This window comes from Gadus macrocephalus, chromosome 7 (genome assembly GCF_031168955.1).
Source record: "Gadus macrocephalus chromosome 7, ASM3116895v1".
Taxonomy (NCBI): domain Eukaryota; kingdom Metazoa; phylum Chordata; class Actinopteri; order Gadiformes; family Gadidae; genus Gadus; species Gadus macrocephalus.
Genome location: NC_082388.1, coordinates 14,330,140 through 14,347,639, shown reverse-complemented (window position 1 = coordinate 14,347,639; position 17,500 = coordinate 14,330,140). Strand labels below are relative to the sequence as shown.

At 47.7% G+C, this 17,500-nt stretch overlaps 1 protein-coding gene across 1 annotated transcript in view; it reads left to right on the top strand.

The window, feature by feature from the left end:
* tcf7 (transcription factor 7) overlaps nt 1-17,500 on the top strand; it is a 22,029-nt gene that overhangs the window by 1,807 nt on the left and 2,722 nt on the right. The window contains exons 2-8 of the mRNA XM_060056474.1: nt 1,576-1,734; nt 5,979-6,066; nt 10,112-10,201; nt 13,047-13,166; nt 13,687-13,849; nt 14,233-14,340; nt 15,538-15,582. Of these exons, the coding sequence (XP_059912457.1) occupies nt 1,576-1,734; nt 5,979-6,066; nt 10,112-10,201; nt 13,047-13,166; nt 13,687-13,849; nt 14,233-14,340; nt 15,538-15,582 (773 nt within the window). The remainder of the gene's footprint in view (nt 1-1,575; nt 1,735-5,978; nt 6,067-10,111; nt 10,202-13,046; nt 13,167-13,686; nt 13,850-14,232; nt 14,341-15,537; nt 15,583-17,500) is intronic.

The following is a 17,500-nucleotide window of genomic DNA, read 5'->3' as shown; positions in this document are numbered from 1 at the left end:
ACACACACTAAAACACAAACACACCAAAAGCTTCCACACTAACACACACTCACACAAAGCTGTATTCATACACATACACACACATGGTTACCACACACACACTCAGGCTGAAGTATGAACCCTATAAAGTGAGCCTTTGGGGGGCTGTGTGTAAACTACTGGGTCAGCTTCCGCCTGCCCTCGTAAACCCGCCGTCGTATCGTCTGTCAGCCGCATCCTGGGAGCGTTAGCAACCCACTAGATTCCGCATAACTTTATTGAAAGGCCATGTAAACAGAAAAGCCATTTGTAAACAGAAACATGAAAGCAAACAAACTCCCCGCTCTGCCTCCCTTGATCATCTAAGATCTATCGATCAAATGGGCTTCAAGCTCTCTCTCTCTCTGTCTCTCTCTCTCTCTCTCTCTCTCTCTCTCTCTCTCTCTCTCTCTCTCTCTCTCTCTGTCTCTCTCTCTCTCTCTCTCTCTCTCTCCCGCTCTCTCACTTTCTCTCTCGCTTTCGCTCTCTCTCCCCCACTCTCTCTCCCCCTCTCACCCTCTTTTACTCTCTCGCTCTTACTCTTTCTCCGCACCTCTCGCTTTCTCTCTCGCTCTCTCTTAATCCCCCCTTTCTCTCTCTCTCTCTCTCTCTCTCTCTCTCTCTCTCTCTCTCTCTCTCTCTCTCTCTCTCTCTCTACCTCAACCTCTGACTGTCCCTCTATCCCTGCATCCCTTTCACATTCTCTCTCTCTCTCTCCCTCCTATCTGCCATTCACATTATAAAAGTGCACTCTCTGGAGTGAGGTGTCATTTCTCACTCTGTCCTGCTCATTTGAAGTAACATAGTTAAATAGTAACAATAAAAAAATAATTAATAAATGGAAATAAATAAATGTATAAATATATTTTAATTTAGGCTAGAAAAAAGTAGGTGAAATATAAAACTTGCATTAAGATGCATTTTTGCTATTCTTTATTCACTCCTGACACTAAAAGCGGCGACACACCGGGCCGAAAATCGGCGTCGGTGAGACTTGAGAGGTCGGGGACATCAGTCTCTTTGGTGTGTACGGTGAAATCGGCCACGTCGGCGTTCTTTTCAGCCGATTCAGCATCGGCCATTAGAGTCGTTCAGTCTTTTACCATTCTGATTGGTGGAGGGCTAGCAGCTTGACTAGCGAATCAGTGAAGCCGGGTAGTGAGGACGGTAAACATACCAGATAAACATTAACTATAAATGTTAAATAAAATTAAATATAAAACTATAAAACGATCAACTAAATTCGGATAAGCTCCTTGGCCTGCTCGCAGTTGTATCCACAGCTTCACCCACTTAGTCCGTCCAACTTTTCTCCTTATTTTTTCGCTTATGACTTTCTTCTTCCAAAAGAAAAAGCTCGAGAGCTGACTAGGCCAGTGTCTTCGTATAAACATCATCCACCGTTTGACAACAGTGACTGGTGATGACAGCGTGCTCGGTGTTTTGGTCGAGAGATAGGAACTGGTATTCCCGGTTTTCGTTTTTTTGGACCACAATACAGATTAGCGAGGGTTGGTGTTGAGTTTGTGTTGAGTTTGTGTTGAGTTGTGTGTTGAGTTGTGACTGACTGTGTGTCTCCTCCCCAGTCCAACAAGGTGTCGGTGGTGCAGCAGTCCCATGGCATGCACCCGCTGTCCTCCCTGCTGCCCTACGGCCCCAACGAGCACTTCAGCCCCAGCCCGCCGCACCTGCCCACAGACATGAGCCAGAAGACAGGTACACACACACACACACACACACACACACACACACACACACACACACACACACACACACACACACACACACACACACACACACACACACACACACACACACACGTGTACACACAGACATGCACGCATGCAAGCAGACACACACTCACGCACAAACACACACATGTACCCACACACACACACATGTACATATACACACACACAGGTACACACAGGTACACACGTACGCACGCACACACACACACGTAGAAACACATGTACACATGTATACATACATAAATGCATGCATACATACACACACACACACACACACACACCCAGACACACAGACACACACACACACGTGCATACATGCATGCAACCACGCACGCACACGATGTAGAGAAGGTGGATAGTGCAACTCGGACCAAAGAGCCAGGGAGAGATGTCGTAATTAAGATATGAGGGGCTGAAAGTGTGAAGGGATGCAGGTTAGAAGAAGGTGTTTTTTGGAGTCACCGGGACCGACTCCAACCCTCCCTGGAATTCCCCTGGCCTGTCTAGACCGTGTGTAGCTGATAGAAGTATGGTGACTCAGCCCCTAATGACAGACCGGTCCACCAGAACACCCTTCACACAACCACACACACACATACACACACACGCACGCGCACACGCACACACACATAAACACACACACACACATGCGCGCACACATGTGCACACACACACGCACACACATACACACACACGTGCAATCACATACACACACACGCGCAATCACATAGAGACACACAGCGCTAGAAACACCTGGTTGTAGCATGCAACCTTTCTCACAACATAATGAATCAGTGCTGTCAGAGATGACATATTGTTACACACACACAGAAACACACACACACACACACACCAACACACACACACAATCACACACACACACACACACACAACAGCCTTACGTAAGTCCTATCACTCTCAAGTCCATTATTACTGATAGTGACCTCATCTACGATGTCATTGTTGTGTTTCATTGATTGGTTGATCACTGACATCATACCCCAGCTTAGGTCCCAGGTAGAGCATCATTCTCTCATACTATCTAATGTGCCCTTAAGTAGAATACTTGGGTTGTTCTTAGAGTTTTAGTTTTTCATTACCAAAAACATGAGCCAATAGACCAGGGATTTATCAGTGTTTTGGGTTATCTGATCACAACCACACAGAATCAAATGCAGTGTGAACACATTCCAGATCCATTCACGCTGCATTCTAAACAAATCACATTAGGAAGGCATAGACCATTTCATAGGATCATATAACAATGTTATCCTCACTACTTTTACAAAGGAAGTAATCAGGGAGGCAAAATGACTACAAAAATGGCAATTTTGCCTGCAGAAGGGTTTTGGGGACCCCTCGAGAACTAAGATCCAAAATATGATCTCAATAGCAACCGCGTCATCCTCTGGCGCCTCTCTTCAGCCACGACCTCGTGCTTTAACTAACACCTGACTTCACCTCGGCAGCCCTTACCTCTTTACAAGCCCCTCTGTGGACACCTATCTCTATCCTAGCCACCTGGCATTCACATGCATTTCCACCAATCACAATCAATGGGATATTGCTTAAACTCAACAGCAGATTTTATCTACACCTGGCATTAGAATGGTGTCCAGAATGATGCATGAGATTGTTCTTGCAGAGTCATGGATTTAGATGGTACCATATTACCCACACAGTAAATGGATGCTGACGTTGACGAGCGAAACCCAAACAGGGAGACACGTTCACATCCTGCTCCTAGAGAGAACAGTTTATGCGTATTGGGAAGAGACACTTGTTTTTCATTGGTCCCCCCTCCTGATGTGGTTTGACGGATCTGGTCACTAAGGCCTCTTGGCTACATTTACACCTGGATTTGTATGTGCTTAGTGATCACGTCTGCCCAATACTTATATAAATGTTAAGTGCATTTAGTGTCCTGCCATGTATTGTAAGTCGATTTTGATAAAAGCGTCTGCTAAATGCACTCAATGTAAGTGTAAGGATTAAAGGGGTTCTCAGATGTGTCAGTTTGAAGCTAATTCTGAATTAAAGATTTTACTGTTTTACTTTGTAGTTTTATGTTGGAATCAAATCTAATAACAAAAATTGCACTGCAAATAATGTAATCCTAAAGAATTTAAAAGAAAAAAATTTAGTGGTTGACCGTAGCACTGACGTAGCAATGACGTGGCAATAGACATGATTCAATGTAATACCGGCGGACATGACACTAAAGAAGAGATCTCATCTCTTCTCTTCTCTTCTCAGAGAAGAGATGGAGGTAGATATGATGGCAAAAAAAGGCTGTCGCGTGTCACATCGAGACCTGCTTGCGTCATTCAACACTCTGAAACTACCCCGGACCTTGCGGGGAAGGTTTCCTTATCTAGGCAGCTTGTGAAATATCAATCTTTGCATAGAATTGACCCATCCTAACTCATTGCTTTCCCCCAATAGGTACCATGAATGTATTTTATTGTATTATTTAGTGTTTATTCCCAAGAAGAATGTTTACCAAAACCAATTTCACCAAATTGCGTGATAGATGTTTGTGGGGTTTCTCACCCAGTTCTGATCTGAGTCATCACCACGTCAATCAGTCAACCAAAACAAAACAGCGTTAATTCCCCTAACCCATCATTTTATATAATATTTTACCAATTTTTTTATACATTGAGATGCATGCATGTTAGGATATGTTTTTATCTTAGAATATACTTCTTGTATTTTATCTAACTATTCCATAGTTCGTGGACGATTCTCTTCTGTTACTGTAGTTGACATTGCTCTCACTTTCAGTTTCTTTCTGGTTCAATGACTTGTTAAACACTATCACTCTCACACAGCTATTTTTATAGTGGCTTGGACCCTGCCCACATTATGATAATGAAACTCTCTAGAGTGTTTATAGAGTGTTTGACTCAAACGCTCTTTTCATAAGATGTATCACTTAGAAACTGTTGGTAATGACTTTGACATCGGTATTAGATTTGAGCTATTATGATCACAGAAATGTTCCCCCGTAATTTATTTGCGCCGCACACCAGACACATTGTTATCACTTCAGGGAAGGAGACAAGAGCCTTCCAGTAATCACACTTCAATGGAATTTAAAAAAAAAAAATACTTCTAGCTAGGTAGGTAGGGAGTTCTTGAGTTGGGTAGTTAGTAAGGTAGTGAGTGAGTAAGTTAGCTAGTCAGTTAGTTTGAAGAAAAAGAGAAAACAGGCTGTAGCAATTATAGTAAAACAGATTTAATTTGTTGATGAGGAGGAAGACAAGGGGAAGAAGGTAGAGTGGGGAGGAAAAGACTGGATTAAGAGCGGACAATAAAAGGAGGAGGAGACAAAGGAGACAGAGGGAGTGGCGGGATGCTGAGGATGAGCTGGGTTTGAGACGGAGCACAGACACAACGCCGCCGGGGGGTCCGTGAGAGGGAAACACAGACACAACGCCGCCGGGGGGTCCGTGAGAGGGAAACACAGACACAACGCCGCCGGGGGGGTCCATGAGAGGGAAACACAGACACAACGCCGCCGGGGGGGTCCGTGAGAGGGAAACACGGCCGTGACGGCGGGCGGGGCGAGAAACAAGGAGGGCCGCCATCAGGTCAAGCGACTCAGTGGCATTCCTCCACCCCCTACCCACCCGAGCTAGATTTACGGCAGGCAGTGCCCCTACTTCAGAGAGGCCCCTGGAGCCACCGGCCAAATTACAGTCATCTGCAGCATTCTTCTGCAGCAAAGACAGGTTAGGGACCGGGGCCTCGCTAAGTGGTAGGTGCTGCCTGCTGACAAATGACTTCCTTTGAAGGGCGAGGGAGAGAAGGAGAGAGGGAGAGAGGGAGAGAGGGAGAGAGGGAGAGAGATAGAGAGAAGGAGAGAGAGGGAGGGGGAGAGGCTCTGTTATTTATAATACATATATGATGTATATTCCAAGCAATTCAAAACTAAACCTTTTCACATTTGTGTGTGTGGGAAGAAGGCCCCTCATGTCGCAGACGAATGGTAAATGTGGTGGTGATTCGACATAGTGTGTTAAGTGGTCACCAGAACCAGAACTCTCAGGGGCCAACAGCGCTCAGTGATTGGAGACACACGGACACAGCCAAATTAAAACTAAGCCAAAACACAAAATGGAATGCAGAGAGAGAAAGTGCTAGAGAGAGAGATACTTTTGGTTGTAAACTAACCCTTTATGTGTTTGCATGTTTGTGTTCCAGGTGTTCACAGGCCTCAGTCTCAGGATCTCTCAGGCTTCTACTCTCTCCCCCCAGGCAGCGTTGGTCAAATCTCCCCATCGATGGGCTGGTGAGTCTCACACACACACACACGCGCACACACACACACACACACACACACACACACACACACACACACACACACACACACACACACACACACACACACACACACACACACACACACACACACACACACACACACACACACACACACACACACACACACAAGTTGACCTAGGCCAGTTATCTAATCATGATCATCTAACATTTCAGCAAAGAATGTGGTCAGGGTTGCTCACAACACTACCTGTTCCCATGGAACAGGTAAGTGGTTTGTCTTGTGTCCATTATCGATGTGTAACGTTGACATCTTTGCCATGTGACCCCATGATATTTCAACCACACTTCAGCACCTAATGCACAGACAGAACTGGACAGACCAATATTGAAATACATTTGAATAGGGAATTACAATTACTTTAAATCCTACCAAAGCAGATTAAAGAGTGGCTTAAGAAAACAGACTTTGAATGAACCAGGTTTTACTAGAAAGCAAACATTAGGCTATAATAATATGTGCAACTTTCTTGGAAATTTAGGCATCACTTGTCAAAAAGCCAAATGATTCTTCTATTGGGAATGTCCTGAATCTATGCTCTTTGCACCGTAGATCACTATTAAACAGGGTTCTTATTTGTATGACTCCTTATCAATTTATTTTATATTATTTGAAATTAAAGAAGGAGAAGATATTGTTATTTTTGTGAACAAAACAACTTTGTGATTCCACCTAGCAATTCATTTCAAGGGTTACTGCGAAGTCATGTAAGGTAACCTAGAGATATGGATATGGATGGGTTTTTACTGAGACATTTATTTACAACCTTCATCCCCTTTGGCCACATCTGTATTCAATGAGCCTCTTCCAGACATTCCCAACGGCAGCCAAACAATGACATTATAAGCTGGACAGCAAGGGCTGCTTAAGTTAAACACTTGGGTTCTCTGTTTCTCTACACACAATACCTCGCTGGGGGACTGAGAGCTTGCTGTAAAGGTCTGTGGCACCATGACCGCCCTTTAGGAACTAGCAGTACCGATCACAATGCATTATGTACAACACTAGGATTTGTTTCGCCGACGAACAAATACATTATTTTAACAGTTAAGGACTTGCATGATATTTCATGATGAGATTTAGAGTGAGAGAGTTCATGTGTGTGTGTGTGTGTGTGTGTGTGTGTGTGTGTGTGTGTGTGTGTGTGTGTGTGTGTGTGTGTGTGTGTGTGTGTGTGTGTGTGTGTGTGTGTGTGTGTGTGTGTGTGTGTGTGTGTGTGTGTGTTTGCTCGCGCCAGTGTGTGTGATCGCAGACCCGAACTCCTGTGTATGTGAAATAGAGAGTCTCTCTCACTGTGAACGCACACGTTTGTACACAACCGTGCGCTCCACGCGTGCACCAGTGTTCCTATTATCGGACACTGGGCTGCACTGATGCTCCGTTGTTGTGCGTTAAGACGGCTCAGAGCGTTTTTCATCATGTTCCAAGCAGAATCGCTCCCCCTATGGCTCTTTATTCCCTCTTTATTAACTACTAATCTCCTTCAGCCCAGATTATCTGCCTCGCCCCTGCGTGTGGTTTATCTATATCTGGTGGAAGAGGGAGAGAATGGAGAGCAGCAAATGAACAGTCAAATGTCAATCTGTGGTGTCCATTGTTCAGGCAAAAGCTGTTCTTCCCCGGCTTACGTCCCAACCTCCTCCTGTGGGTATGTGAGCCGTTGCTGGGTGGATCGGTTTGTGGTTAGTTGGTTGGTTGGTTTGTAAGATGTTTAGTTGTTTGGTTGGATGACTTGGTGTGTTTTGCATTGCAATATCCAAGTTAAAGAACAAAGATCGAACCAAATCGGAACGGATCACAATATTTGATCCAAACCATGCTGTCGTGGCCTGAAGGCTGGTTGGTTGGCTGAACAATGCGTTTGGTTGTTCCTTGGTTTAGCATTATTGCTGTGTTGGTTCGTACCGTTCGGTGTTGGCTAGCGTTGAAGGATGTCGAGAATGAGAGGAGGACTCGGTGAACGTTATCGAGCGACGAGCGTCTGCGTGGTGACTACCTACAGTCTACCGTGCGGCTCTATAATTGGAGTGCAGATGATGAAACAGACCCTTCCCTTTCATGAAAAGCAGAGGAATACAAACGGGGGGGGGGAAGGCCTTCAGACATTATCTTTACGACCACATAATTAGCCTGCCACTGAGGTCTTCAGCATCAGATAAGCCTGAACCATTCCCCCCTCGGCAAGCTGTGTATCACTGGACAGGCCAGTGGCCAGTGGCCAGGGGGAACTAGCTGCAAAAAAACAACATCTGTAACCATCAAGTGACAGATTGATAGACACACGTTGGCGGGAATGCGATGATGAGCCTGGCATCAGAAGAAGCCGCCCCGTTTTAATTGATCTGTATCGCCCTGCTGTCGGGGATTGACACGACGTTCACATCTTCTGCATTCCCAACACGTGGCAGGGAAATTCAGGGCAAGTTTATTAAGAGATGGAAACTTGGAATAGAAAAACGATATGTCTACACATACAGGCATAAAAGCATGAGTGACGGTATGGGGAGGGTTTGGTAGCCTCCCCGCGTCTGGACGTTCCACTGCTGGGCTATGGGGATTAACACATGAATGGGGTCCTACAGAGGGGACCCCATGGTCCCCGAGATCCTGCCCACCGTCGCGGCTGGCTGGAGGGGAAGAAGGGGTCTCTGGGAGATGGGGGGATACAACGTTTAGATGTCTTTCAGGTTTCTCTGTTGTCCTTACTTTAGATTTAGATTTCTCTTGGTTTCTCTATGTTGTCCTAACTTAAGTGTTAGATGTCTCTAGGTTTCTCTATGTTGTCCTAACTTAAGTGTTAGATGTCTCTAGGTTTCTCTATGTTGTCCTAACTTAAGTGTTAGATGTCTCTAGGTTTCTCTATGTTGTCCTAACTTAAATGTTAGATATCTCTAGGTTTCTCTATGTTGTCCTAACTTAAGTGTTAGATGTCTCGAGTGTTCTCTATGTTTTCCTAACTTAAGTGTCAGAGGTCTCTAGGTTTCTCTATGTTGTCCTTACTTCATCTTTAGATTTCTCTAGGTTTCTCTATGTTGTCATAATTTAAGCTTTAGTTGTCTCTAAGTTTTCCTTACTTTAGCATCTTTGCAATATCAATGAACATTTTCCATGCTAAAATCTGCTGAATTGAAATTAAATTGAATTGTGCATTGTTATTGACGTGTTGAGCTGTTGCGCAAGTGATTTGTTTAGCAGGGTCAGGTGAATTAAAGTAAAATAGTGTGTGTGCGTGTGTGTGTGTGTGTGTGTGTGTTTGTGTGTGTGTGTGTGTGTGTGTGTGTGTGTGTGTGTGTGTGTGTGTGTGTGTGTGTGTGTGTGTGTGTGTGTGTGTGTGTGTGCATGTGCGTGTGTGCGTGTGTGTGTGTGTGTGTGTGTGTGTCCATGTCCATGCATTCAGCGTAAAATAATCAGAAGCAGCTGTGAGCGTGGTGATCAAGCAGATGTCTTCTACATATCAAAGACCTCTGTTTGCACACCCTATCACACACTACCCTGTGTGTGTGTGTGTGTGTGTGTGTGAGTGAGTCTCTGTAGGGAAGGTGGCAGTTTCAGAGCTTTGTGTAGAGAAAAATGAACGATTTAAGGGAACAATAGTTGTTTACAATGATGTCTGACGTGTGTGGGGTAACCATCCCTGTCGGCCAACACCCATATCAGTCAGGACTTCCTACACACCACTGACCAATCTCCATGACTCCCAAGACCCTTTGGTTGAAAGTTAACCTAAATCATATGCGACGGTAGTCTGTGTGTCACATAGACTTTGCTCTCAATCTGTTGAAAACAAGCATGCACAGATTTGGTCAGACACTTGTTGGGTTCTAAGTGTCAGCGGCAGAAGGGAAACAAGTGGCACAAAAAGGGACCCAGGACCCCGAAGTGACATAAATGTACCAACCGTGGCTGTGTACCCCTTCCATCCCCTGCCTCCCACCGACCTCACCCTCCTCCCCCACTCCTCCCTCTTTCCTCCCTCTCGGCCGTGCGGTGGCAGGCAGGGCCAGCCGGTCTACCCCGGCCTGCCTTCCTGTGGCTTCAGGCAGACCTACTCCAGCAGCCTGTCAGCCTCCTCTTCCTACCCCAGGTACCGTAACCCCCTCCCAGCCCAGGTACCGTACCCCCCGGCCGGGCCCAGGAACCGTAATTCCCGGTCCGGGTATCTTAACCCCCGGCCCTGGTATCGTATTCCCCCCCCCCCCCCCCCGGCCCAACCAGGGGTGGGCCGCGGCTCCACAAGGCTTTCACGCTATCTCTCCTCCCCTCTCCCGCCCTCTCCCCCTTCCCTCCCCTGCTTCCTGCGCATTCAAACTGGAAGAACGGCCGATGTTGTCATCTTTGTCGCTGGCCAGTTTTTTTTGTTGTCGTCAACGTTTTGTTTTAACATCCTAAACATGCTTCTTGCGCAATATGCTGTTGTTGGTCTGGCTTCGGAACAGACCCTCGGAGTTGAAGCCTTGGTGACGGCCTCAGTGTGACAGCTGTGAGGCACATGCCGGCCTATTTGGTGTGCTTCTATAGCAGAGGAGGCCAAGTCCAGGAGCTACTGTCTGCGCTCTGCACACTCTGCTGCTGCACAGCACAGAGAGGCCCCCGGGATCCTGCTGCTAGCGCCATGCTCCATGTTGTGTGTTGCATCCAAACGCATCCATACACACACACACAGTCAGGAGCACAGACACACACCCACACCCATTACCTCACACCAGGCTTTCACTCTGTAAAACAATCCCTGGGTTTTCAGTGTCTGTTCAAAAAGTAGATCTCTGTTGTTCGGAACCAGACTCCAATCTCAAACCTGTGTGTGTGCGTGTGTTCGAGTGCGTGAGTGTGTGTGTGTGTGTGTGTGTGTGTGTGTGTGTGTGTGTGTGTGTGTGTGTGTGTGTGTGTGTGTGTGTGTGTGTGTGTGTGTGTGTGTGTGTGTGTGTGTGTGTGTGAGTTTGTGTGTGGTTGTCTAAAATATTAATGATTTTTCTTTTTCCATTGTGTAAACGAAGAGACGATAATCAGACACAATAACAAACAAACAGTCACGCATGTGGACACCAGAAATCTGAGAGGCGTGTTTGGTGGTCATTTGTGTGTTTTATATAAACATTGTGTTGCATAGGACGAGATTGAGCATAGTACAGTGATCGACAATATAAGAGAACAGCCCTAAATATGTTCCTTTTCTTTTGAGGGATGGTAAATGTTCCATGCCCCTTAAACGACTGTAAGCTCAATGTGTTTACCCTCAAGCAAACACTTTAAACAAATAATTTTTATTTGTTTTTGATTTAGATGTTTTTATATTACTGGAGAGACATTTATTATGTTCTCCGCCAGGACTGTCACCATGTAAAGACCACATCTCAAACAGCATATTGATTTGAAGCTAGTTAATTATTTGATCTGGGTCTGCACATCAAAGCAAATGCAGAAAATAGCATAAAGTGCAGGGGTTTTTCATCCGTCATTTCTGGGAAGAGACTTAGAAAAGATGCAAAACCGCCACAAAGGCCTCCCACGGTTCACATCTGTCCCCGCTCTCTCTACCTCCGTCAACACTGTGTGATCTGGCAGAGAAACCTGATAACCAACATGGCCGCCCGCCAACTCCAAACCCAGCTGAACCGGGTGGATGTGGATCCAGTTTAAAAGTCATTAAATATGAGATTCACCCACTTCTTTAGACCGCAGGGATTCAAATGATCTAGGGTACGGGAAGGGATTCGGGGGCTTTCTTGCGATCTTAAGCAGAGAAATGGCGTTAACCTTCTTCACTTGTGAACCCTGCTACTAAGATGCTCCTGATGTTTCCCTTCCATCGGGGCGAGGTCGCCCTCTAGTGCCAATAACAAGCCTCTACGTTGCATTAAGTTTGCATACGTCTATTTAATCGGATAATGAAAATAACCATGAAGGTTTCAGGTTACAGCTGCATGTGCCTTCGTTATGAAGGGGTCCAAGTGGAGAGGCAGCTGAACTCATAGCTCAGTGAAGGGGGCATCCCGTGAGGAGCGAGAGCCGGTTTCTATAAATACAGAACGCGGAGCGGCTTAGCTGCAGCCGAGCCATGCGGGCCTCCGGTTCCGGGTCCTTTCGCCTGCGCCCAGCGCACGACTACCCAAGGAGAAGTTATAATCAAACGGAGGGTTGGAGGCAAATTGGGTACAGATGCTTTCTGTTGACCGGCTGGAAACCTCTCGCTCTCTCTCTCTCGCTCTCTCTCTTTCGCTCTCTCGCTCTCTCGCTCTCTCGCTCTCTCGCTCTCTCTCTCTCTCTCTCTCTCTCTCTCTCTCTCTCTTTTCCTGTACTCTCTTGCCCTCTGACCAGAGCTTGATCTCCAACCAGCAGCTCGCCACAGTACATTAAAGTCCCTGACCTCTTGGCCCCGCGGCCCGCTTCCAGGCTTACCGCTTCGCCCCGAGAACACACCAAGTGACCCGCTTCATGCGCTTGTGTCTGATGTCGCTTGCAGCCACAAACAAGCGACATGGAACTTGAGCTAACTATGTTTATTTTTTATCCTCTCTCTCTCTCTCTCTCTCTCTCTCTCTCTCCCTGTCTCTCCTCTCTCTCTCTCTCTCTCTCTCTCTCTCTCTCTCTCTCTCTCTTTCTCTCTCTCTCTCTCTCTCTCTCTCTCTCTCTCTCTCTCGCTCTCTCTCTCTCTCTCTCTCTCTCTCGCTCTCTCTCTCTCTCTCTCTCTCGCCCTCTCTCTCTCTCTCTCTCTCCCTGTCTCTCCTCTCTCTCTCGCACAAATTTCCTCTCTCTTTCTTTATCTGTATCTCTTTCTCTCCTTTCCTCTATCCCTCTTTTCCCCTCTCTCTCTCTTCCCCTCTCTCTCCTTGCCTCTCTCTCTCTTCCTCTATCCCTCTTTTCCCCTCTCTCTCTCTTCCTCTCTCTCTTCCCCTCTCTCTCCTTGCCTCTCTCTCTCTGTCTCCCCCCAGGTTCCCTCACTCTCTGATGCTGGGTCCATCGGGGATGCACCCCACGGGGATCCCCCACCCGGCCATTGTGCCCCCCTCAGCCAAACAGGAGCATGACCATTATGACAGGGGCATGTACGCGTGAGTACTGTCCCACCGCTGCTAATCTCTTTCTTTCATCTCTTCTCATGTCTTCTTCAAGGCTTTGCTTTCCTCCTCTTCTCTGATGATATCTCTTCTGTTTCCCAAAGGAAGGCTTTCCATCTCTCTCTCCTCTCCTCGGCTCTCCTCCTCTCTCCTCTCCTCCTCTCTCCTCTCCTCTGATGGTATCTCCTCTGATTGTATCTACTACTCTGACGGTTTCCCCTCTGACGGTATCTCCTCTGATTGTATCTACTACTCTGACGGTTTCCCCTCTGACGGTATCTCCTCTGATTGTATCTACTACTCTGACGGTTTCCCCTCTGACGGTATCTCCTCTGATTGTATCTACTACTCTGACGGTATCTCCTCTGACGGTATCTCCTCTGATTGTATCTACTACTCTGAGGGTTTCCCCTTTGACGGTATCTCCTCTGACGGTTTCCCCTCTGACGGTATCTCCTCTGACGGTATCTCCTCTGACGGTATCTCCTCTGACGGTATCTCCTCTGTCCCTCAGGAAGCCCCAGGGCGAGGCCAAGAGGGAGAAGGAGCCCAAGAAGCCGGTGATCAAGAAGCCCCTGAACGCCTTCATGCTGTACATGAAGGAGATGAGGGCAAAGGTCATCGCCGAGTGCACACTAAAGGAGAGCGCCGCCATCAACCAGATCCTGGGGAGGAGGGTAAGGGGGGTTTAACACACACATACACACACACACACACACACACGCACACACACTCGCGCACACACTCGCACACACACACTCAACAAATCAAATCTGTTGAAATCTTGAAATTTCTCTATGGACTATATCAAGGCTTACACTCTAATGTCATTTCAAGTGTCAAGTGAGACCTAAAAGCTAAATGATGGCGTGTGTGTGTGTGTGTGTGTGTGTGTGTGTGTGTGTGTGTGTGTGTGTGTGTGTGTGTGTGTGTCTGTGTGTGTGTGTGTGTGTGTGTGTGTGTGTGTGTGTGTGTGTGTGTGTGTGTGTGTGTGTGTGTGTGTGTGTGTGTGTGTGTGTGTGTGTGTGTGTGTCGTGTCCTTCTCCTTCTCTGTCTCCAGTGGCATGCGCTGACCCGTGATGAGCAGGCCAAGTACTATGAGCTGGCCAGGAAAGAAAGACAACTGCACATGCAGCTCTACCCCAGCTGGTCAGCCCGGGACAACTACGTAAGAACCCTGTTCGCCCGGCCCCTGCCCCCCCCCCCCTGCCCCCCCCCCCCCTGCTGACAGCAGCCAGGGTCAAAGGGGCCCCTATTTGTACCCCAGGTGGGATGCTGAAAAGCCCCGACAAGCCATGTACCCTGTAGTGACGTCACAAGTGGAGCGTCGCCCCAGACGCAGAGTGACGGATAGATCAGCCTACCAGTAGGTGCAGCCCACCGGCTGGTAGGCTGATCCGTCTGGACATCATCTGGGTGGACTCTTCCACTTGTGATGTCCCCACAGGGCGCATGGCTTGTGATGGCTTGGAATGGATCGTACCTGGTGGTAACATTGGGTCTTTTACGAGTCAGCCCCAGTTAAGACCCTTATTTAGGTGTGATGGTTGGCATTCTTGTTTTTAATGACATCATTATGGTCTGGGGTCCTTCTTGGACCCTCATCATGTTAGCCCCTCCCCCAGTGTAGCAGGGGGGGAACGAGGGAGGAACGCCTGTGGCTACGCTCACTACGGAAACAAGGCTGAAACGTTCCCCTGGCCGTCAGATCGGAAAGATGGGTCAGCCTGCACACGTGACTCTGAGGGGGAGGCAACAGAAACAACGTGAGGCTAGATGGTGTTGTATGAAGAGTCCCGCCCGGGCGCAGCAGCAGTCATGTTTAAACACAGGAGCTCACTATTGAGGCTCACTCTGCTTAGCCCCCTTCAGCGCACCCCCATAGACGGAGCTCCTCGCTATGATGATGCTTAGCTAGATGGATCCACTGTGTTGTGGCGAGTTAGTGGGCAGGGGGGGGGGCACGCGATAAAAGGGGCCAGGCGATGGTGCAAAGTAAACATGTAGTTGCTGAGTTGCACGGTGAGAGAGCCAGGGGTGTAGGTGATGTATGTTGTGTCTTCTGTGAGGTCAGGATCTGTAATGTAACTGTGTAACTCGTAACTGTAAGTGTTTGTAAACCCTGGATTAGCAGTGGGACGAGTCTCTGCGCATGGCGGGCTCCTCGTGTCCCAATGAAATGTAATAACTGGACTAAACCCGAACCAGTCGTTTAGTGTTTGAACTCTGTGTTTTGATAGGGCAGTAAGGCACAGGCCGAAGGCCGCCCTTTTTTTTCATCTCCCAGAATGCCCTTTTTTTCTTTTTCTATTTTTTTTTTTGCTGTGTGCCTCTGACTTGTCAGTTTGCTGTTGCGTTCTTGCAGGAGGCAGGCCGTAGCGGGGGCGCTGGGGGAAACACTAAAGATTGGGTAGGGAATCGTCTTCACGGCTGATTACTACCTCTGGGCATCTTGCATGTTTGAATGGGGGGGGGGGGGGGGGGGCTGCGGAGAGATGCACGATGAATGGCAGGGGGGGGGGGGGTGGGGGGGGGGGGGGGGGGGGGGTCTTGTGGTTGCCCATCTAGTGCCCACGGAAGCTTCTGGGCTGTTTGGGTTTCTTTTAAGCGCCTGTGCGTCGGGTGTGTCCGCCTGTCCCCGGACCCGGGCGGGTCTGGGGGGGTGATGCGGAGACCCAGCGTGTGCATGTGCTAAAGACACGTCTGAGGAGCTTAGCCGAGGGCCGCCGGCGTATGGCCGCTGCACCACACTCTCTTCTCTCACCTGATTGGTTGATCCCCCGCCCCCCCCCCCCCCCCCCCCCCCGTTCTACTAACCCCCAGGCATGGCTGGGCCGCGTCTCTCCAGGTGGAACGCCTGCTCTTCTTTTCGGGGGGGCCAGGGTTTTTCCGCATCTCTTTTTCCTGGATTTTTCTGTCTTTGCTTAATCTGCATTTAGGATCAGGAAGATGACTTTAAATGCCCTCTCTGGGAAACAGAGCGACCCTCTGCTTGTTATGAACTTCTATTTCAAGACACACGTAAACATATGCATCAAATGACATGCTGCCACAAGGTACTGGCGGCTTTATCATAAGTAACCATTTCAAAATAAGAGCCACCCCTGTCACCCCTGAATTGTCTCCACATTTTTGAATTGTCTCCACATCGCAGAAAAAAACGCAGAAAATAACTTTCTAAGGGATGCATATTGTACAGGTTACACCTGTGCATGTTTTGTCTGTCTGTTTTAGTGTGTGTGTGTGTGTGTGTGTGTGTGTGTGTGTGTGTGTGTGTGTGTGTGTGTGTGTGTGTGTTTGTGTATGTGTATGTGTATGTGTATGTGTATGTGTATGTGTGTGTGTGTGTGTGTGTGTGTGTGTGTGTGTGTGTGTGTGTGTGTGTGTGTGTGTGTTTGTGTGTGTGGTGGTAGATCCTCCAAACGCTGATAATCTTTGGTTAATCTAAGCCAAAAATGCGTCACTCACACACACCGACACACATGCAAAAAAAACAACACAAGACATAAACACAAACACACAAACACAAACACACACACACAGACGTACAGCTTCCCATCCTTCCCCACTTCGAAACACCCCGCAACCCAATGTGAAACCTAATACGGGGAGTGACATAGATGGCTCACACACAAGTACGCATAATACCTCTATAGAGATGGAGGTTTCCACCCCTCGTTCCCACACTCACTTACACACACTTACACACACTTACACACACACACACACACACACACACACACACACACACACACACACACACACACACACACACACACACACATGCCCAGCAACTCAGAAGGCTGCAGTTGCAAGAGAGAGATCTCAACCACAGAGACAGCGCAGCCATGGCAGGGTATAAATATTCTGGCGTAGGCGTTAGTTATCTTTACCCACTTCCTCCTCTGCAGACACAAGAAGCGCAGCCCTCATCTCTACTCTCCTACGTCAGGGCCTACCTGGTGGTGTTGTTTACATCACACTTCATGGCTGGATGACACATTAGATGCAATATATACTTTATAACACCACACAGGAAATGAGGGTTTCACAGCAGAAAGCCCGGGACTGTAATCATTAATAAAAAAGTTCATGTGAGGCAAGGGCACCTTTTATTGGGTGAACTACTGTTTACTCTTGTTAAAACAAGTGTTATTCTTTTGGTTCACACCTCCTCAGGTCAGCTTTATTGTTTTGATCGCCTAATGGTTCCACTTTTTAAAGGTCCCATGACATGCCACCAGGTGTGGTGTGATTAGCCGTTACAAGCCGTTTTGGAAATCTGCCCCATAATACATCCACTGGGTAGGCTGGTAGACTGGTCTATC